Source organism: Arachis ipaensis, chromosome B8, assembly GCF_059453495.1.
Source record: "Arachis ipaensis isolate K30076 ecotype BB chromosome B8, ASM5945349v1, whole genome shotgun sequence".
In the NCBI taxonomy this organism is placed as follows: Eukaryota; Viridiplantae; Streptophyta; class Magnoliopsida; order Fabales; family Fabaceae; genus Arachis; species Arachis ipaensis.
In genome coordinates this window covers 19,260,602-19,275,049 of record NC_142443.1, presented here as the reverse complement: position 1 = coordinate 19,275,049, position 14,448 = coordinate 19,260,602, and the positions used below count along the sequence as shown (strand labels likewise).

At 33.0% G+C, this 14,448-nt stretch overlaps 1 protein-coding gene and 1 pseudogene across 1 annotated transcript; one reads left to right on the top strand and one right to left on the bottom strand.

The window, feature by feature from the left end:
• The first annotated feature begins 7,443 nt into the window (after positions 1-7,443).
• Positions 7,444-10,434, top strand: LOC107612488 (G-type lectin S-receptor-like serine/threonine-protein kinase SD1-1). Its single transcript, XM_016314181.3, has 7 exons — positions 7,444-8,118; positions 8,342-8,479; positions 8,791-8,963; positions 9,057-9,267; positions 9,379-9,616; positions 9,732-9,885; positions 9,964-10,434. The coding sequence occupies exons 1-7, from the start codon at positions 7,617-7,619 to the stop codon at positions 10,249-10,251; spliced, it is 1,704 nt and encodes a 567-aa protein (XP_016169667.1). The 5' UTR covers positions 7,444-7,616; the 3' UTR covers positions 10,252-10,434.
• A 2,030-nt stretch (positions 10,435-12,464) lies between these two features.
• Positions 12,465-13,944, bottom strand: LOC110265770 (uncharacterized; annotated as a pseudogene).
• Positions 13,945-14,448: the final 504 nt, after the last annotated feature.

The following is a 14,448-nucleotide window of genomic DNA, read 5'->3' as shown; positions in this document are numbered from 1 at the left end:
CCCTCCTTGGTTCCTCCTGGGCATATGAGAACGTACCTCTTGGGTAGATGCAAGGGTTGTGGTTTCGCCCCCACTTGCTCCAGGTTGGGTAGTATAGAGGCTCCCTGGGTGGACGCAAGGGTTGTGGTTTCGTCCCACTTGCCCTGGGTTGAGATGAGTGATGATATGGTCATAAAGAATGATTATGGAAGGTGTATGGATGGATGTAAAATGATTATCTGAGACACGAGTTTTTCTGGGTGAAAGCAGTAACTAGCCACCATGTGCTCCAGGTGGAGACTCGATACTCTGCTGACCCTATGTCGTAAGTGTGGCTGGACACTATGAAAGGTCCGGATGAGCTCGCCCCCATGATAAACACCAAGAGTGGGTGTTGTATGATTATGATTATGATTATGATTATAGATATGTTATGATTGAGAATTACTCGACTTGGGAATGCATGACAGAGGAATCGTCTAATGGTTAGCTACCAGGACTTGTCGGGTTGGCTCTATAACCGACAGATGAGACTCATCAGCCACTAGGACAGGCATGCATCATATGCATCTATATGTCTTGTTTGGATTGCCTAAGTGATTGCATAATTAAATGCTACTTGATTATCTGCTATATTTGAATCCTATTTGTAATTTCTATGTTTGTAATAACTGTGTTTGTTGCATTTGGTTCCGCTAGTGGTTGGGAGGTTCGGAGGAGTTGGAACGGGGAGTTTTCGATAGTTCTGAAGACCCTAAGCTAGTTGCCAGTTTTATCTCTATGGTTTAGTTATGTTTTAAGCTTTAATTATCTATTGGAAGTTCTAGGATTGCCTTCGGCTTTCCCAGGACATTATATGTTAGATATGTGGGCCCTATTACTATGCTGAGAACCTCCAGTTCTCACCCATGCGGGTTTGTGATTTTCAGATGCAGGTCAGGCGACACCTCACTGAAGCATGCTGGAAGCTTCTGATGTTGCGAAGACTCTTTACCTTTTGGGTTTATTTTGGTTATTTGTATTTGTTTAGATACTTTCTATCTCCACCTATTATATATATGCTGTATTAATTCCTCTTAGAGGTGATTTTGGAGACTCAGGTTTTGTAACTCTATATTTTGGGTTTTCTTTTGGGTTTTCCTATATATCTATATATGTATATACAGTTATTCGCTCGGGCTGGTTTACCTTCGCGAACCGAGTCTTGAGTCTTGTTATATGTATTTTGGAACTCTTGATATATTAACTCCTTAGCTTGTTCTCTCATGCGCTATCTGCTTTATCGCTTCATGAGCGTTATGCTTTTTTCGATTTAACGATTTTTTTTGCTTTATCTTTTTTTCAAAGGCTCCTAATTATAACCCTTTTTCACTATATTATATAGTAAATTTTTATTTTTAGAGGTCGTAGCACCTCGCCACCTCTGTTTGACATCCTAGGTGTAAAGCTCTGTGTGGTAGGGTGTTACAACAAAAGACATTACTAAGAACTCATAGTGCCTATAGCGAGTACGAAAAGCAGTTTTTGGAATGTCTTCCTCTTTTATCTTCAATTGATGGTACCCTGAATGCAGGTCAATTTTTGAGAAGCATGTAGCTCCTTGAAGTTGATCAAACAAATCATCAATCCTTGGCAATGGATACTTGTTGCGAACAGTTATCTTATTGAGCTGACGATAATCCATACATAATCGCTCATTCCATCCTTCTTCTTTACGAATAGAACAGGAGCTCCCCATGGAGAAGTGCTAGGATGAATGAATCCTTTTTCTAGCATATCTTCCAATTGAACTTTTAATTCTCGTAACTCAGTTGGAGCCAAATGATAGGGAGGAATGGACACAGGTTGGACTCCCGGAGATAATTCTATGGAAAATTTAACTTCGCAGTCAGGTGGCATCCTTGGTAACTCATCAGGGAACACATCAGTAAATTCCCTAACAATAGGAACCTGATCAAGACTAGGCACTTCAACATCAACATCTCTAACAACTGCTAGAAATCCTTGGCTCCCCTTATCCATCAATTGCATAGCACTCATCGATGAGATAATGCTAACTAAAGTGGGACAATCGTCACCCTTAAAAATAAAAGGTGAAATACCCGATATATCAAACTTGACAATTTTGGAGTAACAACCCACATCAGCATGACAAGCTGCTAACCAATCCATACCTAAGATAACATCAACATCTTCCATTGGTTCTAGAAGAATTAAGTCAGCTATGGTATCAATCATATTAATTCTAACAACACAAGATCGAAACACGACTCGAACCACTGTGGAGACTCCAAGTGGAGTGCCAACATGAAATGGGTGGGATAACAGTTCAGGTTGTTTATCAAAACAGGATGCAAGATGTGGAGATACATATGAATAATGAGAACCCATTTCAAATAACACTCTAGCATCTAAAGAACAAACTTGTAAAGTACCTGCCACCACAGTATTAGAAGGTTGAGCATCTTGATGTGTTAAAGCGTACACACGTGCCTGACCTCTTCCTCTTTGGCTCCCTCCTCTGTTATAAGTCTGACCCCTGCCACCAGCTCCTCTCCCACTAGGACCAGAAGAATTTCTAATAGACATAGCTGAAGATGATGGCATTGGTGTTGTAGGACGTGCAATACCTGGAGCAAAGCCTCCTCTAGCATTTGGACAATCTCTCCTAAGATGACCAGATTGACCACAACCAAAACATGCTCCAGTAGCCTTGAAACATATACCAAAATGGTAACTCCCACACTAATGGCAGTAGGGCTGAGCTGGTCTTATCTGATTTGAACCCTGTGTACTAGATTGAGCGGTGCCCTTAACAAAAGGTTTGGGACTCGAAACACTCATGGGAGCAGATCCAGAAGAAGCAACCCCACCAAAAGATGTTTGAGGACGAGCTTGATAACCCGAATAACCTTGCTGATTAGTCTGACCATGATGAGACTGAAATCCTCCTGAACTAGATCCGCTAGAAAATTGTCCCTTCATCTTGGGCTTCTTACCAACATCCTTAAAAGCATTTCTCTCTGCTATCCCAACTTCAATTCCATAAGTAGAGTTTAGGACATCCTTAAAAGACATGTGTCCGACTTCAGGCATAAGAGTAGTGAACATAGATTCTGCCAATTCACGAACGAAACGATGAACTTTCATCTCTTCTGAATTCACCAAGTACGGAGCACTCTTAGAAAGTTTAGTAAACTTCTTAGCATACTCAGTCACTGTCATATTCTCTTGCCTTAATTTTTCAAAGGCAATTGCATCTTCTGCTTGCTTGTTAGCTGGATAAAATCAAGCGAAAAACTCTTCAGTGAACTCTTCCCAAGAAGAAGGAGGAAGTCCAACTGCTTCTTTGCTCTCAAGAAGAAACTCATACCAATATCTTGCTGAACTACGCAAGTTGTAGGATACTAACTCAACAACCCATTCCTTGGTGCACTTGAGAGCTCGAATAGCTTTCTTTGCATCCTCTAGATATTGTTGTGGATCTTTATCCAATGAATTTCCATTAAAAGTGGACTAATTCAACTTCAAATACTTTTCAATTGGCGGCTCTTGATCCCCAAACAATTGATGAACTCTATGAGGCTGAGGATTTGACATATTAGGAATTCCTGCTCCGCCCCTATTTTGATTTGTTAGGACCTGTAATACCGCATTAAGGGTTTCATTCATTCCTCTTAATTCAGCTGCTAAGTCCGGTTGAGCCTCTCTTACTGTGGGGTTTTCTTGAACTCCCTCGCGGGGTATCCTTTCTCCGTGCCTATCAGCTATTCTTTGACTCTTTGGTCTTTGTCGAAGGACTCCAAGTGGCAGAGAAACTGCCCTATTGGATTTAGCAGTATCAAGAGTATTAACAGCTCCACCACATCTTTTATTAGGTGGCATCTTCCACCTATTAAGTAAATAAAGCGATTGGATCACCAACGATATGTATATGGAATTCAAAGACAATAGGACAGACAGAAAGAATTATGAGACCAAAAGATTGAGGACAACTTCCTATATGCCTCTAGTAACATCACACTTTGTGAAAATGGGTCGGCTTCTATTTGCACAATTGTGATCTTACTAAAGGACACTTGCTCCATATTACACAGGAAAATCTAAGGCTCTGAGACCACTTTGTCATGACTCGAACCAAGCCATGACTGGCACTTAAGGGACAAGTTCCTCAGCAAGCCAAACGACCTAATTTTTAGAAAAACGGACAGAATCTCCTCTGTTTCTAGGATCTTACCCATATAAAAATTATCTTCCTGTATCAATAATAAACATCCATTTCCAGAGACAACAACAACAACATATACCAATCATATTCACAATCAAATATATCCAAAATACACATCATATATATATATATATATATATATATATATATATATATATATATAGTTAAATCCATTAGTCTTACATAACCAAATTATAATTACTATCTAAAGAGTTCGAGGTTCATAATAACATAACCCACACGAGGATCCTGCCTGTGGCATATGGAACATCGACATAATCTATGAGCAAAGGTTCCATCACATAATTACTTAGCCCTTGGGAAGAAGAAAGGCTCACCGAAATGACTAAGATCTACTGAGGGGCAGGTGGAATAGAACCTGGAATGACTTCGGTATCTGAAAAATATGGGAATATAATAAGGTGAGTTTTGGAACTCAGTGAGCAAACATTACATCTATAACCCACACGAGACAATACAGAGTTTGCCTTGAAAATTATATTTCTTTTCAGAGATGAAAAATTCATATTAAATAATTATGCAAACAAATAGATAAGTAGTTAAGCGGATGAACTGAAATGGGAGTTCTCATTCCAGAAGTCAAATCAAATCGAATATTACACACTTAGGGCGGCTCCACCTCTAAGGGTAGCCCTTTCCTCTAGTGTGCCCGTACGGTATAACAGATCCAACGTGCGGCCTACACGTTAGGCTAGCAACGCCCCTGCTAGCTGAGGTCTGAGCCAGATGCATATAGGTTAATGTCATAACCGCCGTTAACTACGGTTTTCTAGTCAGAGTCTCCCAAACCAATCCAAACCAAATCACTTATAAAAATTTCTAATGCTTATAACATACTACTAAATTTCATAGCAAATCAATATATATAAGATTGCATACTAAAATTTAATTAAAATTTAATAAAGTCAAATAAGAAAATATGTATGCTTTACAAAATATATAAATATCGTCTCGTGTGTATTTTTATAAAATTGTAAGTTTTACAAATTAATATTTATTTCAAAAATTCAAAAATCACAATAATAAAATATTTTCAAACTCCAAAATTAATGATTCAACATAAATATTGATAATAATATATTTAAAAATAATTATAGATATATTATCCACTCACAACTTGATTTCAAAGAACCAGAAGCAACTCTAAGCGCATCAACGAGCTACCAAATGATGTCCAATAACTCTACAACTCTAAAAATATGACAATAATGATGTTTATGAGCTACTAATATTGTCAATTAACATAATCTTACTCATTTTGACAAAAATCCCAAATTCTCTAACCTAAAAACTTTAATTTCGGATTTTGCTATAATCACAAGTATAGAGATGACAAAAATTTGAGATATAGCTAATTAGTGAGTCAAAGAATTACCTTGAAACCTCAATAATAACCAGAACTCAAAGGTTGAATACTTTCCTCACTCATTAAGTTAAAACTTCATGATTTGGAGTTGTACTAAATGAAATTTAGATGAATGAAGTTAGAGTAGAAAAGAAGAAGGAAGTGTGATGAAGAAAAGTGAGTTTGATGATAGTGTATGATTGAAATAAGAAAATATAAGAAGATGAAAGAGATTACGAAGATAGGAGAGATGAAAGATGAGAAAGGGAGAGGAAGGACTTCGGGAGCCTTCCCGAAGGGAATAAGAGGAATTAAAGTGGGTCACATGCTTTTCACGTGCTTCCTCTTTTTTTTTTTTTTTAGTTATAACAATAAACATCTGATATTCTATTAAATCGAACATCCCTATACTCCTATTGTATACATTGTATAGATACTCTATTGGCTCTCTATAAATCCACACTTGAGGGTAATTTGAAAATAGAGAAAATTAATGCAAGTTCTATGTATGTTTTTCAACAATTAAATTTATGGTATGAATTTGAAATTTAATTAATGCAAGTTCTATGTATGTTTTTCAACAACTAAATTTATGGTATGAATTTGAAATTTAATTAATTAGAAAATGATAAATACTAGGTGACTAAGTTATTTTTGTAACAAAGTCTAATGAAATGTTTTTTTTATTTTCTTTTTATGTCTCATCTTTCTTCTTCAACTAATTTTTATTGTGTCAATAAACTATTGGACTAAGTTAAACTTATTTATTAAAATGACTTAATCATATAACATCACCAGTGAATAAACATGCAAGTGAATTGTGGGGGTAATTTGAAAATAGAGAAAATTATGCATCAAAAGATCATCTTCTTACCTTCTCTTATTCGCCTTACTTTAGAGGAATTTATACAAAAATAAAGATTAAACGAAGACTGTTTCATGGCCAATCATATAATACATGTAAGCAAATATGGTTTAATTTTTAAGTTTATTGCCGATGAAGGATTACCAAACTTCAGCAAATAACTAATTAGGATAAACTATTAAATTAGTTTCCGTCTTTAAAATTTAAAGTGTCCTATTTGAATTTAAAAAAAGCTTTATTTAGTTTCAATATAGTCCCACTATGAGGTCAAACTTAAATAATTAACGGAATGTCTTACATAACAACAGTACAATAACAAGATCGATAATCTGGAGAACAAATATAAACTCCAGAAGCACAAAATCAATCGTAGATGCATCAATATATTTATTTATTATTTTTCTTACCATTTAAAATGAAATATTTTCTATAGAACTAATAAGAATGATAAATAAATATATTGATACATCCATAGTTACCTGTGCAACTTGTACTTATTCTTCAAATTATCAATCTTGTTATTGTACTACTGTTATGTAAGACATTCCATTAATTTTTTAACTTTGACCTCACAGTGAAACTATATTAAAGCTAAATGAAACTTTATTGGATTCAAATAGGACGATTTAAACCTTAAGAACTAAAATAGGATTACGCCCAATCGTAAAGGACCAATTTAATACTTTACCCTAACTAATTATTACATTATGACCATCAATTTTTTAAAAATTTATCCTTTTATCTATTCTCATTTCTTTTTCCTCTTTCCTTCTGGCAGCAGAAATTTACTCCCTCACTACCAGCCACCCACCTGCACCTCCATTTTCTTTAACAATAAATCCTAAATTATATATCTTCCAAAAAATGATTTTTATTATTTTTAGTTTTTATGTTCCTTTTCTTAATTATTAGCCGATTTGACTGACAGAATTTATGTTAGCTCTCAGACTTTTTCTTTGATTTAAACACATAAATGGTAGAAGACTAAATGAACGACCATATATAGTCTCTAGTCAACTGCAAATAATGACCAAGAATTTAACAACCAAAACTCACGTATTAGTTGTCGGTTAGAATTGAAGGCCAGCCATAGATAGATAGAATACAGAAGTTATGATCTATGTTCAATTTGGAATTTTTCTTTTGATATTTGGCCCTCTATGTGACAGTTACACTTAATGGAAATAATTCTTCCTCTTCTTCTTCTTCTTCTTGTTCCGTATACCTACATGTCTGTGGCAGCAGCTTCTGATTCTTCTTCTTCTTCTGAGTTAAATAACAATGATAGCAGCATATGTGATTACACTAGAATGTGCGGACCAAATGGGAACTGCGACCTTGATGAGGCACAAACTTGTGTGTGCTTGGATGGTTTCACACCAAAGTCCCCAACTGATTTTGCTTACTTGAACTTTAGACAGGGATGTGTAAGAAACAAAGCTTTGAATTGTAGCACTGATGTGTTTGTTAGGCATTCTTCGTTTAAAGAACCAAGTGGTGGTTATTCACTGTCCAACCAACAGGATTGCTTGGGAAAATGCAAGAGCGATTGTTCTTGTATGGCGTATAAAGTAATTGTCGGTGGATGCAAATTGTGGAACGGTGATTTGTTTGATGTTAGGTTGCTCAAACAGGGCGGACAAGATCTTTATATTCGAATGTCAGCTTCAGAGGAACAAGGTACTACATTTTTTCCTTTGCGTTTAGTTTGCATTTATATTTTCTGTTTTATTTTTAGTATTTTATTTTTAAAATTTAATAAAAAAAATAAAAATAATAAAATTGTTATTTATTTTTACTTTCTGTGTTTTTTTTTTTACAAAATTTTAAAAAATTCAAAAATAAAAACGCAAAACTAAAAGAAAAAGTTAGTTCCTGTAACTATTTTTTTGGCATGATGCAGGGGAATCAGAGGCAGGTGGGAAAAAACAGGGGCGAAATGAGGGAATGGTGGTAGGAATAGTTGTGGGGAGCAGTGTTGTGATTTCCATGATAATCATCGCTTCATGGTACATGTTCAGGGAAAGAACTGCTTCAAAAGGTACATTGCCTAAAATTGATTGCCCTGTTTTCTCAATTCTTATATACAATGCAAGTGGCATACTCAATCATTTGCTTACTCATATTTGAGTTTCATTCATCCCACTTAGAGCAAATTTCGGAAACATAAAAAGTTTTTTTTTTTTAACGGAAAACATTATATTTCGGTAAAATTTTGAAAATAGATTATAATCAAATTCAAAATCAATAATTTTAAGTTAAAAATATAAATAAAAACTATCGAAACAAGTTTAACTTTTTAGCGTTACCAAATACATTCTAATTGTTCTCTTTTATTTCCTTAATAAATAGCATTGGAACATGTAAGGATTAACGAGATCGTTACTCATGACACCAATGTACAAATACTACAAATGGAAGACATGGGCCTTCCTTTGTTTGATCTGTCAAGAATAATTGTGGCCACTGATAATTTCTCCCCCATCAATAAGCTTGGAGAAGGTGGTTTTGGATCTGTTTACAAGGTCAAGTTCTAGATATGCTACTAAATTATGGTTCATAGAATAATTAACACTTCTATATCTAATAAATTTTGCTTTTAATGTATCGTTGTTTAGGGTATATTAAATGATGGACAACAAATTGCTGTAAAGAGGCTTTCAAGTAGTTCTGGACAAGGTCTAAATGAATTCAAAACCGAAGTAAAGCTAATAGCTAAACTTCAACACCGTAATCTTGTAAAGCTTTTTGGATGTTGCATCCAAGAGGAGGAGAAATTACTGATATATGAATACATGCCTAATAAAAGCTTGGACTATTTTATTTTTGGTTAGTATGTATATGATGATATTTTTGTTAGTCTAAATGTTTTACTACTATATTTTAATTCCTTTACCATGATATCTTACTTATGACAATATCAATGCATATTATAACCAGATCAAGTGCGAAGGAGTATGTTAGATTGGTCTAAGCGCTTTAATATTATTAGCGGAATCGCTAAAGGCTTATTGTATCTTCATCAAGATTCAAGATTGAGAATTATACATAGAGATATTAAAACGAGTAATATTTTATTGGGCAGTAAGATGGAACCCAAAATATCAGACTTTGGTTTAGCTAGAAGCTTTGAAAATGGTCAAAGTAAAGGAAATACAAATAGAGTTGTTGGAACTTTGTAAGTTATATATATCTTTAATGTTTATTATTCTTTTCTCTTTTAATCAAAGTCATAAGATATTCTTAGTAATACTATATTAATTATCTTTTTTGTTTGTAATATCTACTTGCAGTGGATATATGGCTCCAGAATATGCTGTTAATGGACACTTTTCGATAAAATCTGACGTCTTTAGCTTTGGTATTTTATTACTTGAAATTGTATCCGGGAAGAGAAATAGAAGATTATATTGTCCAAGTGACAATGATGAAAGCTTGTATGGAAACGTAAGTGTGTTGAAATTTTAACTTTAATATTCTTAGTAGAATGGAATAAAATTAAACATGGTTGATATGTGTGTGTAGGCATGGGATTTATGGAAGCAAGGAAGGTCACTGGAGCTTGTGGATGAATGCCTCAAAGATTCATGGAATTTGAGTGAAGTACAACGTTGTATTCATATTGGCCTCCTATGTGCACAGCAAAATCCCCATGATAGGCCAATTATGTCTTATGTGGTTTTAATGTTAGGAAGTGAAATTGATTTGCCTCAACCCAAAGCTCCTAAATTTTTTATTTGTGATCCTTTTGATGGATCAAGTACCTCCATTAGTAAAAACGAATTAAGCATTACAGAGATGGAAGCTCGATAGCAAACAATATATGTAACAAAAAAATTTTCTTTTCTAAGTCAGCAATTCAGCATGGATATTATTAGGGTAAAATTTCTAATTGTTACCTCTCTCAAAAATTATTAGTGGATTTATCACTATTAATGAAACCACATGTATCCCCCTTAGGATCCCAAACATCCAATGCCAACCAAAATCAATTATTTTGGCTTTGTCTTGCAAAACATCGAAAACTCTTATTCATTCCTATTTTGAACAAATATAGTATATTGATATTTAAATATATAAAATATATTAAAAATAATTTGGAATTGTCATAAATTTCAAGCCTGCTAGGTGTATATTAGAATTAGTCACTAATATAAAATATAAGTTAAAATATAAAATATAAATTAAAAATAAATCAAACAATAATATGTATTTATATAAAACTACATTGTAGTTAATTTTATTTTGTAAAATTTTTTTAAAAGATGATCTATAAAATATAAACTTTTAACCAAACAAATTATTTTTAAGAATAAATCATACTGGACAAAAATTACTAAATAATGTAACATTTAATTAAAGTTATAACAACAACAATAACAAGACTAGGTAATATCTCTTTCTAAAAAAAAAGTGTGAAAACAACTCTAAAAATGAAGCTATATATTAAAAAAGACCAAAAAAAAGGAACAAAGAGGGTTCTGCAAAAAGACGTGACATAAAAAAATAAAAATAAAGAAACAATTTGGCTAATATGTTAAAATTATTATTATTATTATTAATATAAATTTTTATTTTTTACTTTAGTAATATATAATAAATATATTAAAAATTTAAATTTTGTCTGATTTTTATTAAAAAAAATTCAATTCATAACCTTAACAAGAATAGTAAATTTGTAGTTTTTACCTTGACTCATTAAACTAACTCAAAATCATAATTCGTTGAATTGTAAGACGGAACGTAAACATGACTCGTAAAATATAAAAATTTAAAAAAATTTAATAGCAAAACTAATTTCACAGATAATAAAATAAATCTCAAATAAACTAAATTACCCAGAGAATTATAACTAATATATATACCATAACAAGTCAAAAGTCACAATTTAACACAAATTTACAACTCAACTCATAAATCAGAACACAAATTCACAACTCACAAATTTATACGGCACTAAAATAAATTCAAGTAGCAAATAAGCTAACCAAACTACTAGAATGAACAACAAATAAACTAAAATCTAAACAAGTCATTTAATAATCATTCTATTCTTCATCAGTTATAAAATCTTCGCGAATTTCACAAACTTTTGCATTACCATCTTCATTATTAGGAGCAGGAGGAAGAGGTCTTTGGAGAAGTTCTTCAAACTCATCATCATCAAGATAAGAAATTGCCAAAGGATTCTTAGAGACACCAACAACTCTATTACCACTTACTCCATCATTTAAATCAAGATCTGGAATGAGAGCATCTAAATCTTCTTCTTCTCCATCTTCGTCAGCAACAATCCACTCTTCATCAGAGTCTAACTCATCAAGACTATAATCATAATCAAGACTTCTTCTAGTTTATTTTTCTTTGCCAATCTTGAGTTTGTCATCACAAACACAACATCATTCATGGTTTTAACTTTCAAACAGTTTTTTCTTTTTGTGTGAACATTTCAAAAGTATATAAAAAGTATTAATCAAACAATAAGATAGAATTGAAGAATTAACAACTAAATTTATAGAAGTAAAATGCAAATTATATTTAATTACTAACCATCTCAAAAGCGCTCCAATTCCGTTCACATCCGAATAAGCTACATATCAAATTCAAGACACGAATTACAAATTGTTGGAGCTCTGGTTGCTGATCTCCATAAGAATCCCACCATTAAGCTGGAGTTTTAGTAGAAATTGCATTTTGAGATACTTTACTATCAAAAAATTCTTTTCGAGTCTTAAAATCTTCAAGTTGAACATCCATCTTAGTGATTAAATCTGGATTTACTGTCATCCTTTTCATACAAGCATAAAATTGCTTCTTAAGCTTATAAGTAATTTTAAAACCAGAGCTATAATGAATTTGAGGATTCAAATAATAGCCTGCAGCATGCAATGGCCTATAAAGTTAGTTTCCCCATCTTGCATCAATAATATCCCAAATAGGTATATACCTAAAACATAGAAAAATTAATAAATTAGTTACAAAATAAAAATATTTTCATGCATTAATTAAAAAAATAGTTAGATAATTTACCTTGTCTCAACTCCTTGAAATGCATCTCGTATTTTTTTCTTTGCACTTTTCATTTCTTCATAAATAAACTTCATTGTCGACTTTTCTTCTAAATCCACCATACGAAGCACATGAACAAGAGCGTAGGCAGCCCTCAAGCAAATTACCACTTCTTTCCAAAATATCTTATCCAACACCACACTTGCAATTATCTTTCCATCTTTTATCTTTGCAAATTTACTAGAAGTCCATTAATCAGAAAGAAACATTCTTATTAAGGAACCTTTGTTGTCATTAAGACATCCCAAAGTAAGGTAAGAAGTTGCAAAATAGGTCATACTTGGCCTCACCAAATCTTTTCCCTTGGTGTGGATGTGTAGTAGTGTAATAAGAGCAGTTCTAGCATATATGTAAGTAGTAATCTTTCTACCTTTATAAATTGTATCCTTGTGAAGTGTTACTTTTTTTTTCCAAGTCTTCTAACATTAAATCAATGCAATGTGCTGCACAAGGTATCTAAAACAAATTTTTTTCTCTTTTTCATTAGCATTTCTCCTGCAACTTTGTAGTTAGCTGCATTGTCGGTGACAACGTGGATGGCATTTTCTTCTCCAACCTCTTCAGCCACATCATCTATCATTTTAAAGATTTTGTCAGCTGTCTTAGTAATACGAGAGGCATCAATAGATTTCAAAAAAACAGTCCCTTTAGGACTATTAACTTAAAATTTAGGATGGTCCGTCTTCTCTTATTTGTCCAACCATAAGTCATTATTGTGCAACCAACCTGCTTCCAATATTTTCTATGTTCCTCTAGTGATTGTTGAACAAGCTCCACGTGTTTCTTCAAAAGAGGCACCCTTAATTCATGGTAGGATGGTGGCTTGAATCCTTGTCCATATCTTATAGCTTTCTCAAACATTCTACTGTATTCCTCACTCCTTGATACATTAAAAGGGATACCATTGTTGTAGAAAAAAGTACTAATTTCTAAACATACTTCCTCTCTCAAATTCTTCTTAAAAATATTGTTGATTGTTGTTTGAGTATTAATGCGTGTTTTCTTGAATATGTTGTCATCTAATTCTTTTCCCTTTCTTTTCACCGGTAATGTCAACTTCTTTAGTAGCTTCACCTGGGCTTGCCCCATCCATGCTTGTTTTTTCATCAAATTCACTTGCAACCCAATCACAACATTTCACATTTGCTTCTTAACTTTATCACTAACAGCTGTACAAGCCAGAACATCTTTTTGAGTTCCTGCTAAGTGGTGTTTCAATCTATAAACTCTCCCTGAAAAAATTTTATGACAGTATTTAGATTGTATCTTCTTTCCATTTTTTTCAACAGATATCCCGTGCTCCCATCCTACATCAGTTCTACTTCCAAGAGCATTCTTAGCAACTTTTCTTTTACTAGGAATTCAAGCTATACTTCCTGACTGAGAAGTTGGAATATTAGTCGGATTTTCACTTGCATTAGCTTGACTCGATGCCATTTCTGTTCAGAAAAAAATTAAAACAGTAAATATTCAACGAATCAGTTCAATATCTACAACAAAAATTCAACAATTTAACAAAAATTACAGAATTGTGATCAATTCCAATTACAACCATCCAAGTTCAACAACAAAAATTTAACAATTTAATTTGAACAAAAAATACCAGCATAACGAAAATTCAAGAATTATATTCAATGCCACAACAACAATTCAACCATTTAGTTAAAAGAAATTCAACCAAAAAAATATTCAATAAAGTATTTTAATTTTTTAAGTAATTCAGAATAGAGTAAAGCAAATTTAAGCCATTAAGATAACTAAAGCACTATTTAAGTCATAACATCATATTAAAACCAATAAATCTTATCACATAAAGTTCCAACTTCCAAGTATAGACAGGTAAAAAGTATTTTAACTTTTTAAGTAATTCAGAACAGAGCAAAGTAAATTTAAGCCATTAAAATAACTAAAGCACTATTAACTATTTAAGTCACAACATCA